At 45.4% G+C, this 20,671-nt stretch overlaps 1 protein-coding gene across 1 annotated transcript in view; it reads left to right on the forward strand.

Moving 5' to 3' along the window:
- Positions 1 to 17,655: 17,655 nt before the first annotated feature.
- T265_12826 (hypothetical protein) overlaps positions 17,656 to 20,671 on the forward strand; it is a gene marked incomplete at both ends in the record, with an annotated part of 36,726 nt that continues 33,710 nt past the window's right edge. Inside the window, 5 exons of the mRNA XM_009165787.1 lie at positions 17,656 to 17,733; positions 17,767 to 17,859; positions 17,897 to 18,052; positions 18,089 to 18,148; positions 18,186 to 18,425. Of these exons, the coding sequence (XP_009164051.1) occupies positions 17,662 to 17,733; positions 17,767 to 17,859; positions 17,897 to 18,052; positions 18,089 to 18,148; positions 18,186 to 18,425 (621 nt within the window). The remainder of the gene's footprint in view (positions 17,734 to 17,766; positions 17,860 to 17,896; positions 18,053 to 18,088; positions 18,149 to 18,185; positions 18,426 to 20,671) is intronic.

Consider the following 20,671-nt stretch of genomic DNA (forward strand, 5'->3'; position numbering starts at 1 on the left):
TTCACTGACAAATTTTTACTTGGGATGCCATTTGTGTATGCTTATCTAGACTAGGTTTTAACCGCTGGCACCTCCCCGGCTGGGTATGCAGATAATCACAGAGCAGTATTTCAACACATTTCCACCTACAACACGTTTGAACATTGGCAAATGATTGCATGGTGTTATTAGCTTAGATTTTCTTGGCCACCACGCTGACTCGACCGGTGTTTCATCATTGTCTGATCGCATTTTGGTCTNACCCCAGATGTTTCACATTTCACTCTTCCGATATCCGGTGATTCTGACGCGATTACAATTGGTACCTGCGGTATGGAAATTGCACTCAGCCTCAGGGCTGAGAGCGCCTTGCTGGACCGGATCTCAGCAAACAGTCGCCTTTGCGCTGTGCGGTTGCATGGCTTAATTAAGATTAACACATGTTGGCGCGGCAAACGGTGTTTGTTTGCCGTGTCAGCATATACCCCAGTAGATAGCAATTCTGAGACTGAGAGGGGCGAGCTTTATCAAGATCCGTCACGACTGCTTCGGTCGACAAGGAGGACAGATATGGTAATCCTGGCCGGTGATGTGAATGACCAAGTCGGAGGACTAAGTCCGGAAGAAGCACAGTCAGGTGGTCGATTTGGAGTCTATGCTGAGGGTCATTTTTTGCTGCTAATTCCGGTTCGTCGGATTCAGTAGGAATGCAGTTGGTTTACGTTTACCAGACTATGCTCCCGGCAATCCATGGTATGTTATCACTGGATCAAAACTGTTTTCATTACCTGCTCTTCTTATTTCGTCAACCATCTTCCGATTGATGAAGCAACAGAAGGAGATCTGTTAGAGGATGTTCTCAGGAAAAACCCCTATGGCGCTTTTCCAGCGGCTGTCATCAGTAGGACAGGAAAGTTTCAAAACAAGGTGGTATGGAATTTATCCACCACGGCCAAACTAGGTGACAGGTTGCCGTCACAGTTGCTTCGCCATATGTACAGTTTCCTCTGCGGCCGTCAGTTGGTTGTTGAAACCATGGCGCGACTATGGTTTGATAAAATTCCACCCTCCATGTTCCGCGTTTTCAGTGCTTTTGTTGCTGACCATAGCCTGGAGCTAGCTCAAATGGTGGATAAAATCCATGAGGCCTACCCCAGTCACCCTTTTAGTTCCGTCTCCTGCCCTACACCCAGGACATCCATAGCTTCTGATCCAATACCTTCTGCCATTTCACAACGGCAAACTAGATTTGATACCTTGAGAGATCGCCTAAAACGGTTGGAGATCAACAGGCATCGACCACGCTCACGATATCGATCGTTGTCTCGTTCCCGTCCCTCTTGGTGCTGGTATCACCAATCTTTCGTTCCTCAAGCATGCAAATGCCACCCGCCTTCTCCCTTCAAACCGCGCTCCAACACCCCTTTAAACACTCCGGCCGGTCAGTAACGGCGACGACTCTCTGTGGCCCTCCTCGCACCAGTCGCCTATTCCACATCACCGATCGTTCAAGTGGTCTACGTTTCCTCGTAGATACGGGAGCTGAAGTTAGTGTGCTACCATATAAGAATCCACTTCCCGATTCTGCTTCCTACTCGTTACAGGCCTCCAACGGAACCCGCATCGATACATACGGCGAACGTTCCCTCGCCCTTGACCTCGGGTTGCGACGTGCGTTCAAGTGGATCTTCGTTTTGGCCGACGTCCAAACACCCATCATCGGTGCAGATTTCCTGACCCATTACAATCTATCTGTCGACATGCGACACAAAGGCTTCTCAGTCAACGGAATTAGTGCCCCAACTTCAACCACAGGTATCCGAGTAATCTTACGGGATTCACATTTTGCTGACATACCTAGGGATTTTTCAACCCTTACTCATCCATGTCAGTACACCCAACCGGTTACTCATTCCGTCATTCACCACTTCCAGACAAGAGATTCATCTGTCCAGACTAACCTCCGTTGACTTAATCCAGATAAGTTCCATATCGCGAAACACGAGTTCGAACACATGCTCAAACTTGGTATCATCCGCACTTCATCGAATCACTGGTTGTTACACATACATCTGGTACCAAAAATATCCAAAAGCGATTGTAAACCTTGTGAAGGTTACCGTTCTCTCAACAACATCACTATCCCAGGCAGGTAATCCATCACACATATCCGCGATTTTGCAAGTACCTCATTGAACGCACGACCACGTACGTGCATACTACCACTTGCCTGTAGCTCCGGATGACATCCCCAAAATAGCTGTCACAACACCGTTTGGCCTTTTCAAATTAATTCGTATGCATTTTGATGTTCGAAATCAGCTCAAACTGTCACAACACCGTTTGGCCTTTTCAAATTAATTCGTATGCATTTTGATGTTCGAAATGCAGCTCAAACGTTTCAACTTTTCACTGACAAATTTTTACTTGGGATGCCATTTGTGTATGCTTATCTAGACTAGGTTTTAACCGCTGGCACCTCCACGGCTGGGCATGGAGATCATCACAGAGCAGTGTTTCAACACATTTCCACCTACAACACGCTTGAACATTGGCAAATGCTTGCATGGTGTTATTAGCTTAGATTTTCTTGGCCACCACGCTGACTCGACCGGTGTTTCATCATTGTCTGATCGCATTTTGGTCTAAGAATCCCTTTTTATACCTACAACTATCATCTATCTTCGTTGTTCCATTGGTATCAGCTGCTATTATCAGCGGTTCATTCCTCATTGTGCAGATATTTAAAATCCACCGACCAATTTGTTTGGTTTCAAAGAAACCTTAACCGTCGCCGCCAAAACTGCTTTTGAAGGAGCCTAGCAAGCCATCGCTCACGCCACAAAATGATCTTTCCTCGATACTCACGAAAACACGCAGCTTATTTTGACAACTGATGTTTAAAACGCTGCCTTCGTCGCCGTGCTCCATCAAGTCGTTCACAACGTATTTCAACCATTAGCGTTTTTTCGCACATGCAGGCTGTACAACCGCGTTACACTACTTTGGGTCGTGAATTACTCGCCATTTACCTTGCTATTCGCCATTTCCGACACTTATATAAGGTAGATCATTCACCGTTCAAACAGAACCTACAATCTTTTGCACCATTTGTATTAGACCGACATGATGCAACAAACAAACCTCTGTGGAGATTTCGTTTCGTAAGTGAAGCCAATCTATGCTGAAAAGCCGAGAAACACTGTGCAGCTGTTTCATCCTTATTGGGAGTCATCAGCAGTGCGCGTCTCACAAAACTCCGAAGAGTCTCGAACCCGCGACCTCCCGGCTAGTTGTTGGATCACTTAACCGTTTGTCCACGAGTGGCTGATCAGCAGTGTGATCAACTCGCACTTGGATAAGATATAGCGCCTCTCATCCTTCAGTCACGGGATCCACATCACGCGGTCACACGTATTGACTGAATCCTCGAGCAACGACTTCTCAGATAGAAGTTTCACTCATCGGCTGAAGTTTATTCTTTTACTGGGCTACTTACTGCACTACTCTACTCTACTACTCTACCCTACTACTCCACTTACTTGATCTTTAACCCCGTTAGATGGCACCTTCAGGGACATCAAACCTCATTCAAATTTTCCGTTTCAGAGAGAAGCTGAATGCATGATACGGTCTTCAATAATCGTCTTAAGGCTGTCTTCTTTGAAGCTCCCACGACGACATCCAACAATTTTAGCTATCATGCAACTACCCACACCTACATGTAAACCCCCTACTGTCAATATATCTCCTTCCACTAGTTGTTTTGGACGACGCGTCCGTTTTCCTCAGCACTTAGCTGATTACCAAATATGAAGCGAGCAACGTTTCGATCCACTGTTTTCATCATGTTGGCGTTTTCTCCCTTCATGGTTAACGATCTAGTGGGATATTCTGTATTTTTCTTTCGCCTCCATTATAACATTACGTATTATGTAAGTAGCATCACCGATTTTTGTTTTTTTGAATGGGAAAAATTACAAAAAACGGGCACTTACATAACGTTACGCAATACAAAAGTAGTTACGTGCTTCCACTCTCTCGCCTGATTTCGCTCGCGCCCACAACGATCATTCGCGAATCACACGTGCTAACTCTGGTATCCACAAATCGCAGAATCAGAACCTAAAACTTAGAATGTTTCAGAAGAAAACCCTGATTGGATTACCGTTTATTCACTGACCTGGGCCAACGACGAACTATTCTGAAGAGAAATACTTGGCGAGTCTGTTTCACCTGATTTGTTATTTCGGTGTAGTCGAGTACCGAATCCACGCACTCGTGAGTCCTTATCGGTTGCTTATCCTTTTCTTATTGTTATTTTGTTACCATTCTCGTTTATGTGATCCAATACGCTAATAAGATCCTAAGTCCGCTACAACTTTCCGTGCTTCTGTGGTGTTTTGTATCTTTATTTTGCTTCCATTATAACACTAAGTATTTTGTTATTTGCATAATTTTTTGTTTGAATACGAAGGACTACAAAAACGGCCAAATATACAATTTCACGCAAAATAAACGTGGTCATGGGCTTCCACTCTCTCCTCTGATATCGCTCGCGCTCACAGCGGTCATTCGCGAGTCTCATGTACTAACTCTGTTATCGAAACATTTCAGACTATCTTTGGAATCTGCTGTGTGGGAACTGTTCAGAAGCAGACCCACGGACAACCCTAATTGGACTCTTGTTTATTCACTGACCTGGGCCAACGACGAACTATTCTGAAGAGAAATACTTGGCGAGTCTGTTTCACCTGACTGATTTGTTATTGCATACTCAAACTAGCGTTATTATTTTCATTTCTCTGCCATGCACTCCTGGTAAAGTAGATTTTGGGTGACCAGATCACTGCGGAACCAATCTGAGGAAAATATCACTATTAAACCCGGAATTAGCGGAAAGTCACTTGTCTATTTTTATCTCAACAGACGTTTGCTTTAAGGAAAACAATAGAATCCGTCGCCGATATATCACAGGTACTTAAGAAGAAAACAGAGCCAGTAAAAATCGTGCAGGAACACCGAGAGTCCATGATTGAAATCACTCTCATTGACAGCAATACTAAAGGAGAACATTGGTACTTAATTACCGCACAACCACATCAACCTATATGAATGGTCTTATATCTGAGAGAAGGGGGCCGCTGGAAGGTACTTAGAGACGGCCTACCACAAACATCATAGATGTCTGCACCTTAAACCCTCACTCATGCTCTGGACAGAAAATGAAAGCAATAACTTCCAATAACAATGGCTAGGTGTCGTACATTTTAGCGTTTCCAGATACGCACAGGAAAAGGCACGCTGGTTTCATCTCGGAAGGCGAACAGGCGCAGCTTCGTTCCTCATACAACATTTCGGTGCTAGCCATTCGAACGACAGTTTAGATGCGGTCGTCTTGCAAAAGAAAAGATAGATTATTACAAAAGCATCTGAAATGAAACCAACGGAAATAACACATGCAGGAAATGAGTATTTCGAACGGGGTCGAGATATTCAGTAGCCTGTAAACACGTCACCGGTGACGACCAGGTGTTGGGGTACAGTAATGGGCGAATAGGCAGAACACAATATTCCAGTGGGAAGATAAAGGGCTTAGTAACACTGAGGTCCAAATACAATCCGGGTTAAAGAATATCGGATTGCTCGGGAGAAAGCCGTTCAAAATTAACGAACACATTTTTGCCGGCCGTCGCAAACTGGCTACTGACCAAAGAAAGGCCTCTTTATTGGCCAGAATATAGGCCCATCAGAATAAAATATTCTACACTGCTGGTATTATCGTCGCATCATGAAGGTCTTTGCTATGACTTATGGATAACTGTAGGGAAATTTTCTGGCCTCCCTTATGGCCTTCCAGCACACTTTCAGAGAAAAGAAAACCAAGGACAAACACAAGAGTTTCAAGTCACTAAACGAATGCGCACGTAACCAAACTGAAAGCAGATTGTCAGATATGGGCAAGGGTTCGCGGATAATAAAACTAGGTGCAGGTCCAAGGAAACCAAAAATACCTCCACCGTTCTGACATATGGTGGGGACGCTGTGGACCGTGATTTAACTCTACCCGTACATTCGAAATTCTTTCGCATCGCAACTTCACCACCACCTATAAACCCTTTGACCATCCTGTGGCACTTCGGTGGGTGCTTCATACCCCAATGTAGCTTAACCCTCTTGTTGAGTTTCTTTTGGTCATTTTCACAAGACACCCAACTAAGGAGTAGAATTGAGTACAAGCTTAGTTGCTCTTGTTTTGTTCAACGTCGTTTTCCAGTGTAAACATTTTGTTCTCTGTCAAAAAACGAAGCTCAGGGACACCCTATTTTCCTATCCGTTACACTTGTCCTTCTTGAAGCACGTTTCAGTTGCACATATCCTTGGATCACTTCTTCATTTTAATGCTAACCCCCATATTTTGACAACTGCGTATCGTTTCACCCGTTAGCCGGTAGCCATTTCCTCGACCTCGGCAAGGATGATTGCAGGTCTCTTGTTGACACGCTGGTTCAGGAATGTTGGTTCCAAAACGCGCTGCTCACTAAGCTATTCAGTTCCAAGATTCACTCTTATTAACTTACTAAATCTTCAGGTTATAAATATGCCTTTATTACTTTGTTCAATCCTTGTTCCAAAGTGCTTCGATCATCACCGCTTGGATTGGGGAGCTGTCTTTGAAGCGCCGGCTGATCCTGACTCATTGGCCGTGCCCCCTATACCAAAGAACGCGACACCACTCCGTATGTCTCGGAAGCACGTACTCTTTTGTGAGCATCTGTTGGGTTAACCTCCACAAGGCACCCAGGTATTCAGCAAACCTCCGACTGATTCCCAAACTTGGAAGAACCGCCCAGGTTAACACTCCAGGATGAATGGTACCAGCGACCACCAAACCTACGCAGTCCTTTAGAGATGCCGCCCGATACCAGGAAGACCGCGGTGTGTCTAAAACCCCGAGGGAATTCATCCAAAAGCTGAAGAGGATTTCATTATCATCCTTCTCTTTGTAAAATCCTGCCACAGGACTATGGGCTCTTCCTAACTAGCCAGCAACCATGTTCACACAATGCTTCCTGCCCGTGTTGACCAGGTGAACTGGTGACAGACAGTTCAACGCCACCCTGTCAGTCCAGTATATCTCCTAAGCTCGAAGGTGTACGGAAACTTCTGCCCCTTTGCGGCCATAGAGGCTCATCACGTCCTGAAGATTTCATTTAGTACTTAGGGAACGCGCCGACTCCAATGTTCAGATTTTATTCGTTCTATCCCGTCGGATAGTACCCCATACACTTGGGAAAAGGCTGCAATTCCTCCGTTTTAAAGAATGACCCCAGTCCAGAACAATCGTTTTAATAGTCGCAGGGCACAATGCTTCCTGCCCGTGTTGACCAGGTGAACTGGTGACAGACAGTTCAACGCCACCCTGTCAGTCCAGTATATCTCCTAAGCTCGAAGGTGTACGGAAACTTCTGCCCCTTTGCGGCCATAGAGGCTCATCACGTCCTGAAGATTTCATTTAGTACTTAGGGAACGCGCCGACTCCAATGTTCAGATTTTATTCGTTCTATCCCGTCGGATAGTACCCCATACACTTGGGAAAAGGCTGCAATTCCTCCGTTTTAAAGAACGACCACAGTCCAAAACAATCGTTTTAATAGTCGCAGGAGCATCGAGATGTTGGTTGGTCAATCAACTGTCCCCCTTCCCGCCTCCAACAGTTTTACACATCGCCCTCAGCACTGATTCCTCTCACCGCAGCTCTGCCTCGCAAGCCTCTCTATATTTCTCTTTGCCGTAGCTGAGTCATCTGACAAAAGCAGACTGTCCATTGCACGTTGTAGTTTCTAGAATACACCTCGTAAAATTCCCCTTAATTTCACTGATCGGGTGAGAATTTGCAGGTCAGTTAGACCCCTACAGAAGTGATCCTCTGACATCCTTAAAATGTACCTAAAAAGTCTTCACCCTCTAACATAAGCAGTGGGACCTTCGCCTTGCTCTAGAAAACACACTACCTGATGTGGGAAAATGACAGTAAAACTGGTCAAAATTCTTTCGTAACATTCAGGTGGTGCTTGCTTGTTGTTAATTTCGGCCCGCTTTCAATGTGTCCACGCTAAACCCCTAAAAGTCTGTTCGCGTACTTTTCAGTTGCCTGATATTTTTGCCCAACCCACCCCAACCCAAGACCGCTTGACAATACTGCACACGAAATCTTCAGTTGCGGACAGTCATGGACTCTAGCGTGTCACAGGTTATTTGAAAAGTCCCGAAGATCACCTTCATCAACCATTCATCTATGTCGATCAAACCAAGCTTTTGGCTCACACTGGCCTCTATGTAGTATAGTATTTAGCGTGGGTTTTCCAAATGCATCCACCTCCAAAGGAACATCATTCGTTCCTTGCGTACTCCTGAGTCTCAGTCCACTTTGACGTCACTAGATATGCCCTAGATTTTCATGGCCTACGTAATTGTTGCCCAGGACCAACAAAACAGCTTATTTCGTGCACTATGCTTAATACCGACAAAAACGGCAATTCACACAAACCATCCAACCAGAAGTTCAACCGCCGGTCTTCATGAAAATTTTTACTTCTGTTTTTGTGGTCTACGTGGACCGCTCAACTAATCGCACGAATAACAGTCGTGTGCTACGCACAAGCAGGCGAACGACCTCAGATTAGCCAGCTGACTTGCTACCAGACATCTAGCGTTCTCCGTCTAACGCATGCGCAAATTCTATAGCATTGACAATCTTGCCCGTCAATATCAAGTGACGGTGTTTATCCCTTTGTTATTTGGAGTAAATAATCACTAGCCGGGTCACTCTCAATTGAAAGTAAGGTATAGCTTTGCTTCATCAAATCCTCTACATCAGAAAGCCCACGAGACTGGATTTGAGATCGAAAACCCAACTAAATTCCGGTTTCTATGTCTTGCACCGTCCCCACCACAAGCTGGCCTGAATACATATGCATATATGACGGACGTTACCGTTGGCTCCCCTCTACGTTCCCATCAAGTAGCCTGAAACGTTCCGGTAACGTAACCCCCATAATTGTGTAAGGATTCGACATATCTACCGGCATTTAACAAACAAAGATAGCTCATGGAAACTGGATCAATTCTAAACCCACATGCAAAATCTCTCTCTCAAAAGCTGGTCAACTGGAACAGTTCTTTGGAAGCAGCTTCACATAAGAAGCTATCCAAAATTTAAAATAGATTCTTTGAAGGTGGCGCTGCCAATCCGCAGAAGTATCTCGCTGATGAAGCTTCGATTTTAGTATAATAATGGTTTGGTCAAAGGAATTGTCAGGGGGTTCCAAGACCGACTGAAAAGTGCCCGGTTAATTTCCCGCCTAAGCCAAAGACTCAACCTCTACAAAATAACGATACGAGAGAAGAGCTGCACAAACTGAGAGTGCAATCGTCCTAATCATATCTGATAGAGAGAACCAACGGTCCGACCACAATAACACCCAGGATCTAACTCTCCAATGGACAATTAGCCCAACTTTGAAGTTTCTGGTCGAGATCCTGACTGCTGGTTGGTCCAGTACCAAGCCACTCTAGAGTGGCCAGATAAAAGTGTAGGATACATTTAACTCGCGATTCTTTCAGGACTAGCATTTCAGCTGGCAGCTATTGGCTTTGCCACCGTTGAAAACCTGTCGCCTGAAGCTGGGAAGGGCGGCTCCGTGACAGGTGACCTATACTTTCACCTGCAATTCCCATCACAACTCCTGGTATTGTGCAATTAAAACAGCAAATCATAATGCAACGAGTCTTTGTTTATCATCTCGGAATACGTTTCCATCAACTTTTATACTGCTGCTTTATCTTGTCACACCAACCATCTTCTACAACGGATTTCCTTTAGTGAAACCCTAGCGGAGCTAGAGGGTACCACCGCTTCTGTATAGTAATACTAGGTTTATTTCCCAAATTGAAGAGAACATACCGATTGGGGCGTGATTTGATCATTACAACATTCCTTTAGTGAAACCCTAGCGGAGCTAGAAGGTACCACCGCTTCCGTATAGTAATACTAGGTTTAATTCCCAAAGTGAAGAGAACATACCGATTGGGGCGTGAGTTGATCATTACAACCAGTACACGAGTCATTGCCGTCAGCTCCAAACAACGAATGAAGCAGCCAACGGAATCTAGTGGTGACTGCTGGTATTCAGGGAATAATAAGGTATTTTCATTTCAGATGCATATGATCACTCTGTGGAACTAACGGGACAAAGTTAAGTCATGTCTGGCTAAGTCTGGTTAAGTTAACCTGATGTGGTCCACACCAAACCAAGGCAACGATAGAAGACGCTTTGTGCGTCGATGTTTGCCGTGAGTCCCGTGATATTTTCAGAATACCCCATACATTTTTGTGAGTTAGACAAAAGGACAGTTGCCTTTCGGTCGTCTTTTGTGGTTTTACCAGATAAATTGCAACTGGGACTGTTCCAAACCAACCACAGACAAGTGATAACGGTGCTGTTTTATGGATTTTCTGAATTAAAAGCCGGGCTTAGAATCAACGGCGATGGGTGAAGCACCCGTGCTACTGAGGGGGTAAGGAATACACGAGCGCACCCTGTTGCGGCCTAACAGGACGACCCTCCGTGCAAAGCGTAATTGCTCACCACACGAGATTTTTGTCCATCATGCATGCTGCCAGCTTTGCAGTTTTAAACCACCAAAAACAACAATAACTGCGACTTGTGCAATAATAAAATCCCCAGTTACCAGGCGTTTTATTCCGTCGGAGGGAAGTCCATGCCTGTAAAACAGCTCAATCACTTGGAACAATGTGACTAAGAGATAAACCAACGACTAGCTTCTTCGCTTGTTTTCACATGGTCCAACTCTCCAAATTGTCAAAACTGATGGAACCACTCTTTCATCCTGGCCTCACGTCTGCTGCAAGACTGACGCTTGGACAAAATGGAAAATATCACACCCATTGCCAGCGCTGGCTTCTTGGATCGCTATCCAAATTCCGCACTCATCTAGCAGAAGCACACTTGTATTGGCCTGTTCCGCGCCTCTTGTACCGTATTGGCATTGCATTGTCAAGCTTAACCAGCCCTTGGTTGTTGTGTTACTCAACGCAAATCTTCCTCAGGCTCATTTACTGCCTTCGCACCATCTCCTTCTCCGTTAATGAATATGACACTGTGCTACACTCGTCAGGCACTACTGGCGTTGGTGCTCTCCCTGCCTACTACGAGGCTTTGATCTTCGGCGGTAGCTCATTCAAACTTTTCGTTTAACCATCAGCCAATCCGATTGGTCTCCGGTTAATATCCACATGGGCTTCTAACTGAACCATATTTTTCGCGATTCCGCATCCGCTTGATTCTACCTGTGCCACACTCCTTGGCTAACCCGAATATTGCTGCCTGCATAAATGCACAGAAACGGCTTTTTCATCTTGGGCATAAAGCTCTTAACAAGGCTGTTTAGAAACCGATGTATTTTGGTTCAACCGTAGTGCGAAACCGCTATACCAAGTGTGGTGTCACATCTGCAACTACGCATTTTACCCGGTCCGCCGCCTTGCCGTGTCGAACAAGACGTTTACCTGGTTCCAAAGTGTCTCTGAGACAAACTCGCTCTAACCCGCCAAACCTCACCCTCGGACTTAACAATTTTAATGTCTTATTGCGGCTTCAGTAACCCCTTTCCCAAATTCGATGGTCTACTATACAGTTTTCCACTTGCCCTTGTGTGTTCACACTACCTGAAACTTCCATCGAAATTTCACTCCGACTCTTTTCAACTATGAAATCAGCGCGTCTACTCAGTATCTATGAGTACTTTTCTTCTAAAATGCAGGTAACTGTTTATCTTCACCATAGAATTCTCCCCGCATTACTCCAAAACCGCTTTTCGCGACCCTAAACAACGTTTCAACTGTTCACGGCCACCTAGTCCCGGGTAAGCAATAGCGTTTAGGTGAAAAAGGGCCAGCTTAATCACCGGGCTACCTATCCGACACCATTGTTCTAGTTCTCCTCTCTGTAACCTACAATTTCTCATCACGTGACAGACAGGACCCCTTGGTTTCGCCGTCCCTCTGCTGTATTGCTTCAGCCATACACAACCTGTAGCGGTCTGATCTTAACCCACCCAAATAATTTTCACCAAAACTTTAAGCTTTTGGGGTTGTGACTTTTGCGAATGAGTTAGTCTGACCTGTTTTCACCTTTTAGTGATGTGCTGCTCATTGCATTTTGTTTAAGAGAGCAAAATTTCAAGGTCACGGACCACTACCAATTCGTATTTTGTTACCGGATTACCAGAGTTAAATCACACAGTTAGGTATTCTTCAGTTCTCTTTAAGAATGGGATAACAACCACAAAATAATAATTATTATTCGATGCAGATTTTAACCAGAAAAATCGGCCAGTGGTTTTTCTTTGCCCTATGCTCCTAAGATTTGACACATGAGATGGGGTTTTGGTCAGCGAAACCCTGCACAACACATTTTCCTATGGAACTTCCCATCCATTAGGCATAATAGTGTGAGATAGTTGCATGAATTGTGTAGTGGTGGATTGGGGGCGATCTCTGTGGAAAATCTTTCCCAGACACGCATAGCTAAATTGCGGATAACAGAGCCACGGGATAACCATAGGTACACCGCCAACAGACTGATACCAGCCCTATCGGAAATATGACACTACAAATGTAGATACATCACACAGTGCAAAATAATGATGGCAAAACGGGGCATTCATTGCCGGTCACAACGATAACGGTAGCCGTCAACACTCATCTCGTTTGTTGATTGTAACTGTTAGGCCTATGCCTATATGCGACGCTTAATATGAGGATTCACCTACGCATGGTAACCTTATTCAGTGGCCAAAGAGTGTCTTTCACGTTCATTGTGTGTTGTTGGTTTTTGCTGCAAACACCAGACCATTATCCATTAGGGCTGATGAACACAAGGCCTATGTGATATCCAAGTCCAGCATTCAACGACGTTTCTTATGACCCATAACTAGGTGATATCACGCTACTTGGATATTTATAGGAACTTCCGTTTCCGTTCCTGTGACCGTAGTGATATAAGGCCCCATCCAATGAGGAAGCTGTGTGTACATCAGTGGTTTGATAGCGGCATCCGGAAAGCGTTTTCAAACATTCGCCCATGCATGCTGCCGTAGCAAAAATCTAGTGGGTGTGCGGGCACTTCCTGTCAAATGTGCTCAATTAGAGCAATTTATCCCGACTACACTGCACGTGTGTCCTCATCCTGATAACAAGTAGCTTAATAGAATCGAAAGCCCTGTAGTCGTCATCATAACTCCTAGCCAGCCCATACTCAACCGCCATAGCAGTCTCAACAACTATAGGCTGCTTTGTGTGAAACCGATCAGCTGACGTGCTCTCACTTGTGATTTTCAGCACCCGGTTTTGTATGCCAAAGCTTTCTGACACTAAACACACACTAATGAAAGCCGCTTAATATTACCAGGTCCAGTTGGGCCACTTTTCATCTTTCTGATATACGTCAAGGCCTCGTTTATCTAATTGCCTATGCCAATGTATTGTAACCCATCCTCACTTTCGCAATCATATTTGCCATATCCCAATAGATGAGACAAAAAGGCAGCCACATCTGATGCGATCCAACTGTCTCAGGTAGCGACGACGATCCAGTTGAGGATTACAAGTTTTATTATATCTCAATGCCCAGAAACAAATATCCTTCAACCCACATCCAACCCACGTCCATGCCACTACTCCCGCTTTCAGCTTCCAAGTGGTCAATTGAACCTGACACTCCATAATCAATTCTCTATGTTCCTTGTATGCCCATCTACATATATTCTACCTGATTTACCTTTCTGGCATAAAAAATTCACTTGTGGTGCTGGACACATTCTTCAGTTGAAGTTATCGTTGCAAAAACTGTCGAAGACCTGAAAACGTCTTAGTCAGACTGAACGAACAGACCAAGTCTCACAGGCGGACAACAATTAAGCAGTGTCTCGATGACTGGCAACCCTTACTCTTACATTCCTGTAGATTTCAGTTACACTGCGGTTTGTTCCATTATCTTGGAAGTCGTTGACCGAACGCTTATTACTTGTCTAATGTCCGCGTTTACAATACCCCCCCCCATTTGCACAATGGATACGTTATGTTCGGTAGATTTTGGTAATCCAAAAAATATTGCCCTGCATTCGCCAGTTCTAACTAGTCCATTTTTGTGAAGCGTCTTATGTGAATTCGAAGTTGTATTAGTTCTAATTGTATTGTGACACTTGAGGTCAATGCACGAATGCACAAGGCTGGGGTCACGTTTGCTAGTTTGAAACAGTTATTGCGTCCAAGAGTCATGAAGCCGAACATCAAGGGAAGTGTGTATCAAGCTATGGTAATAAAACTAAAACTAATAGGTTTATTTCCAAAATTGTAGGGAACATGCTGACCAAGGCATGATCGGGTCGTTACTAACAGAACGCGACAGGCAACGACAAAAGGGGGAGGAAGGTACAAACGACGAGGCATGATTGTTACATGAAAAGACATCGCAAATGTGAGAACCAAAAAACACGGACAGTGAGCGTGTGGTCCGACAAGTTCAAGGATGAAGCCGGCTGCCATGAAGTAAAAGTGAAAAGCATTGCTGACCGTGAGTGCCCTTGAACGGTTGGGTAAATGGACAGTCACAAAAGGCACAAATGTGAATGGAGGTGGAATAATTAAAAGTAGCCGCAAACGGCAGGATTTGTCTGGAAGAAATATGGTTTAACCTGAAACTATGTCGACTCATTCGTACCACCATCGTAGAGAAGGCATGTGTGAAGGATGGATTCGATGGAGAGATGGTGCCAATGCATAGGGCCATACGCACGTGGAGTTCGTATGCGGAGCATTGTATGTGAACTCAGACTTGGGGAAGAGGCAAACCAAAATTGCAGCAAAATCCAGGTTCGTTAAATTCGGACGAAAAATTTTACCTGGTTAGAATGAACTCGTAGCTAGACAGATGGGAAATTTGCTCGAAGTTGCAGCTAGAGGCTCAATTAAGCTGTCGAGATTTTGAAGAAAACAGTTGCGGGAGTGCCGTTGCCCTGGGTATGGCAGCGCCAGGCCATTGCTGCATCAAAATACTTCCGTTTATGGCAGCCTCGTAACGGTCGTCAAGGATGTCTCATTCGGAGAGGGGATACGCATTTCCGTAGCAGCTGGATAAGGGTTAGGCGAGGAGACTGACACAGATGGAGTCGGGCCGATGCAGGGCTACGGATAATTTCTTTTCATTTGAAAACCATGCCAGTGTAGGCCATGTTATATCCAGATTCGATGAATAATATTTCTGCGAGGCGTTTGAGCAACTATAGCTGAAGTTTGAAGCTTTGGAGGATGGGGAATGAGAAAGGAACAGGATGACAGCCGTATCGACTGGCGAGTGCCAGGAGGCATCAGATAAGATGTCAACAGAAAATCCAGTAATGGATGACAGGAAGCTAACTGAACGCAGGAAAGGATGGATGTGTTTGCTGACCCGGAAACCAAGTACTAGCTGGGCTAGGGAATGGATATAATAGGTATAGGTTTCCCTGGTAGGTGGTAATTAGATAATCATTAACGGTGAATGGAGTAGCAAAACGAGAAAACATACATGAATGAAGTTTCCCACTGATTTCAAAGAACCTGCCCATAAATACCGAGAACAAATGGGCGCAGAGGCCGTATTTCCTGATTTAGAGAGAACTTGCACTTAACAACGGAGGTGTCACTCTTCAGCGAGCACTCGGGTGTTGGCACCAGGAAATGTGTTAACCACCACGGATTCGCCTCATTCTGTCGGTTCCAAAACCGTGGTAACGCGGCCTATAGTGTTGCGGTTCCAAATACTCCAAAACGAAGAAAGACGTGTAACTAGTTTATTGGCGGGCTACGTTAAGAACGTACCCGATGCCCTCCAGGTCTTCCTATCGGTCGCGGAGATACGACGCACGCATCTAATATTCCCGCATGTGGTACCCAACATATGGGTACACCTATATGTCATCTTGGAGAGTTTGAGAAATGTACCCGCTTATTCAGGCCGTCCCTGGCGACCTGCAGACAGTTGTTAGCTTTGGCAACGTGGGTTATCCCGGACAATACGTGCGGACAATTGTGCATGATACACAGTCAGTGAGCTGAGGTGCGAGACGAATTTAGGGTCCCTGCGGCGCAACACCAGCAGGTTTTCTTGGAATCTGTTGCAGTATTGTGATAAACGGAAAACCTGCCGTATAGTGTCGCCTAGGAGAGCCAAACGGTAAAATGTGTCGGGTGTTCGCAGTGTGTGCATATGACCATGATACGTACGTGTTTCTAGTGAATGTAGAAATAGCGCTACATTACAAATCAACCACTTCCCGCCCTCGTCGTCAGCATTTGTTCCAGTAATTTGTTCATAACGAGCGACTCCACTTGGTGCATCCCTGAATGAGCCAAACAGAATACTTATACGAGCGAAGTGTTTGCTTTACACAGAGTCATAATTAACGGACGCCCGGTGCCCATGAAATACACTATCAGGAGCTTGTATAGCTTGTATCTACGGGTGACACATAGGTCGCTTTATAAATACTCGCAAAAGTAGCTTGTCCTGAATGTCCCATGGATATTTATAATATCTGTGAAGTGTCATAACGGCGGTATCTACTACCATTTGACGAAGCCTATGTGGTTCCGGTGATCTTCCCCCTACTGCAGCGCGAGGAACCGTCCGGTATAGCAAAGCTAAGCATGGACGGAAGGCATATCATTCACCGCAATAAAGCCCGACTATCCGTGACCCAATCACCATATGCGGTTCGCAATTCCGTCGGTAACTATGCATGTCATGTGTGGTTATGACATTGACAAATATGTCAACTACAAACTACCGCAAGTCACATGACAGCGCTCCATACTTTAGTGAGGCCCTGCGGGTGCCCAACCTCTCTCCCACAAGCCGTCGAGTTTCGCTAGGTTTAGGAATTCCGGGCTTTGGGTCACAGGCAAAGCAGAGGTGGTCAAGCGAGAGGCTTCTTGGCCGTTGTGTCAACCGCGGATAATTAAAAAATGGTGACAATAACGGAGATAATGTTTGTAATGTGTCGGACTATCTGGGACAATGCCAACAGTCTCGTGGTGACCGATTTCGAGGTCATAACTGGAAGTTGCATCCTTTATACAGAATATGGCTCAAAAAATGGTTTCAAAGTTTCTGAAACAGCAGCATATGCTAGGCCTCTGCACGCAAATGCCGGATTCATTATTAATTTTCAAAGACAAGTCAACGCTTGCAAACGTAAGTCAATGTACCACTGAGCGTGCAACAAGAGTTTGGAATGGCATGTGTGAAATTTTGCACGATTGGAGAATAAACCACTTCCAACGCGAGAACATTTGATTGCTGCAACGTCCGCTTCCAGCTTTTGATTCCGTCCTTGAACATGCACCGCCAAAAATGGCTTTACACTACACTTTCGAATTTCGAATCGCGCGCCCGAAATCAAGCGGGATGACCAGTAGTCAAGCAGGGCCCGATGCACTTAAGCTCTGCTCAACCTGTTTGTCACAACAGTGATGATCTCCTCTGCATCACCTTTGACAGCCTATCTGATCTTTATGGTTTTTGTGAACGCGCGCGCGGGGAAGTCAGATTGTTAATGATGTCAACTCTGAAGTTGGATATTCCAACTTTTCAGCTCCGTTGCGACCGGTTGTATAAGGATTGGAAGGTTGGTTGTCATCTAACCGAAGGATATTTGTAGAGTAACCCTTCAAGCCAGTTGTATGAGGTTGATGCATTGGTTATACCCGCAGGAAAATTTGATAGCGTCTACGGGAAAACACTTTCCCTTCACGTGAGTTTCTCCTCTTGCGAAATACTGATGTGAATAGACTTGGCTATTTGGATATGAGCTACAGGATACCGTGATCGTGTTTTGCGAGAAATCCGTTTTGATACTCTGCGGGAAGAAGAAACTCGACTTCTTACAACCATTGCAGAAAAGAAATGACGAAAATCGTGAAGTGATTCTCATTCCCCGGAATCAAGTAATCGTATACACGTTCCTGTTTATGTTCTGTAAGGCAGACAACGACAAGGCTGGAATAGAAAAACTTATCGGTGCGATATCCACCAGCCGCAAGGTAACACCGATTGTCTGTTATGTTTCATGCTTGGTAGGGCCGAGTGATCGGACATCTCTCGAAGGACAAGTTTTCTTCGGAACTCACGAAAGCTTTTCAGTCGGCTTTGAGTTCCGGCAGTTTCGAGCTGCGAGACGTATCTGGTTCGCTTAGTGATCTCTTTGCTGTGAAGGATGAAAACGAGTTGAACATTCTGAAGAAGGCTAGTGCTGTCACTTGCAATATTTTCAGCAAACACCTAAAGGAAGAGATAATGGAAATAATTGATTATGACAAGGTACGTTTAGACGTACGGCAGTCCCAGTTTTATCCGATGCCACGTGTTTGGTTAGCTTATCAACGGAGCCACCCCTATGGGTTAATTTCTATGGTGAACCGAAGAACCTGGAGCGTATTGAACACGGTCGGTTGAGTGGAAAATACGCACCCCGGATTATAGAATAAATCTGATCGTATCATCATCACTAACAGCGGTCCATCAGCAATGACATACTGGCGCTTAAATACCATACAACTATAGTTTTATGGTAAGGTTGCTCTCTTTATATATAAAGCAACCTCTGGTAATGAGTGGAGAGAAAAGGGGAGGAAAGAAGCTAAGTTTAGTGGAGCTCTCTGCTCTTACAGAAAACGATGAAGAAAAAGTTCCTTACACATTTGGACACCACCAAAATAAACACATCTGTGCATTGCGTCGAATATATGGTGTCATCGACGGGATTGACCCGTCCTCGTTTGCCCGACATAAGTCTGGGCTAAAAATAGGGGTTATAAGCTAGAACGTAACAGTATACGCGTCACATGAATCGGAGCCGTATTTTGTATGGTTCCCACTCACCTGCAGCAGGACCTCCAGGCCCCATCCAAGAAATCGCGAGGATCCCACAGCATTCGGTTAGACTGTAGCCGCTTTCATGGCCTGTCATGGCCTGTCCGCCCGCAAACCTTCACCAACTTTTTGGAACAAAAACACTTGGATTCACGTAATACATTTCCTAACCACCTCAAACAGTTTAATCTGCTGCTCGAACGAATCGGATTCGTTACCGAGTGTACCACCATCTCGTTGCGTACTTTCTGAAGCCAGTTGACTATTGTTGGCCGGTTAGCGGCGAGATAGCTCAGTGTTTACTGACCGGAAGGTCCTTGGTCCGTACCCGACCACTATCTAGACTGTTCCTGTCTTGACTTCGGCTACCTGGCAGTATCTTAGCCCTCATGGTTCCCTCCGGTGGCATGTTAGCTACACACCGAAAGAGTTTCAGCTGAGCGGCTGTTTCATTATTTTTTATGCCGCAAATACACCGGTGATAAGGAGCTTGTGGAATCTTAGAGTGCTTCATCACGAAGAGAACGAACCTCACCTTGGTGTGATGGCTTGTATGCATCTGTGACTCACTGACCTATAATGGAGAGTTTCACATCCACAAAGCTTACCATACCACGCTGGTCAGTTGCTGGATGTCTGACGAACGCAGTCCACTTGTTGGTTGGAACATGTTCGGCGACTTGTTCTATTAAAATGGCAATGTACTTCCATTTTCCGCCAAACACCGCGATTGAGCCAAAAGCTTTGGTCAAGTGCCCTAATCATCCTCTTATCTAGGTCTGGGCACCCTGACAGTCTTCGAGCTCAATCACGACTATGCTACATACAACCAACAGTACTATCTAACCACATCGGCCGTCGTTTGATGTCACCGGTCGGCCGCCTTGCTTGCTGCGTACAGCAGGGCGAGTTAGCGGAGAAATGTCGCTGCTAACGCCTTTCTTGCACTACGCGTATTCGCTCTTCTACCATACCCGAATCCGAGTGCTCTCTCCACATAACCGAGTACTAGGACTGTCCGCTTTGTTCGTCACCTATCACTCCTGCTGCAACTTTTGTGTATTCGACTCCACAAACAAACATCCACACTTCGAAATCTGTTTTCAAACTCCGAAAGCCGGTTTACTTGGCTTCCATAGTGTCCGCACACTGAATCAAGCAGGGAAATAAGTGGCTCTTGCTCCTACTTGGGATTCCCACAGCACTGAACTGTGCTGCCTTCCGGAAACAAGGATACAGGACGCAAGTGCTGTAATTAAACTGACTACTTGCTCTCTTCCAGATACCGACTGCTCACCTCTGGTGATGTAGGAGCCACTGATGCTGGAAATATAGGGTAGATATTGTATTAAGCGATGGAGTGGAAGCGTCTCTCCTTGACCAGGTACCCGCTGATAGTCGCCCGTTTGCGGTTCGTTTGGCATCTATGAAAGAATCCCGAGAAAGTGAGGCCCATTGCCCCTTTAGGATATTTTCTACGTCCCGACGGACTTTGACTCTGAATGTGTTAGGGATGCATTCTATGACGCTGTAGATGGTCTTTCACAGCGGACTAAAAGCTCAAAGCGCTACTCGGCCCCAAGTGATTGATTGTTTTGTGTTGGACACGAGAGATACGGGCAATGAGCACCTGCTTCAGATGTATGCTGAGAATAGGCTTCCGGAACAGCGGAAATCAGTTTACCATTTGGTGC

Source organism: Opisthorchis viverrini (genome assembly GCF_000715545.1).
Source record: "Opisthorchis viverrini unplaced genomic scaffold opera_v5_18, whole genome shotgun sequence".
In the NCBI taxonomy this organism is placed as follows: Eukaryota; Metazoa; Platyhelminthes; class Trematoda; order Opisthorchiida; family Opisthorchiidae; genus Opisthorchis; species Opisthorchis viverrini.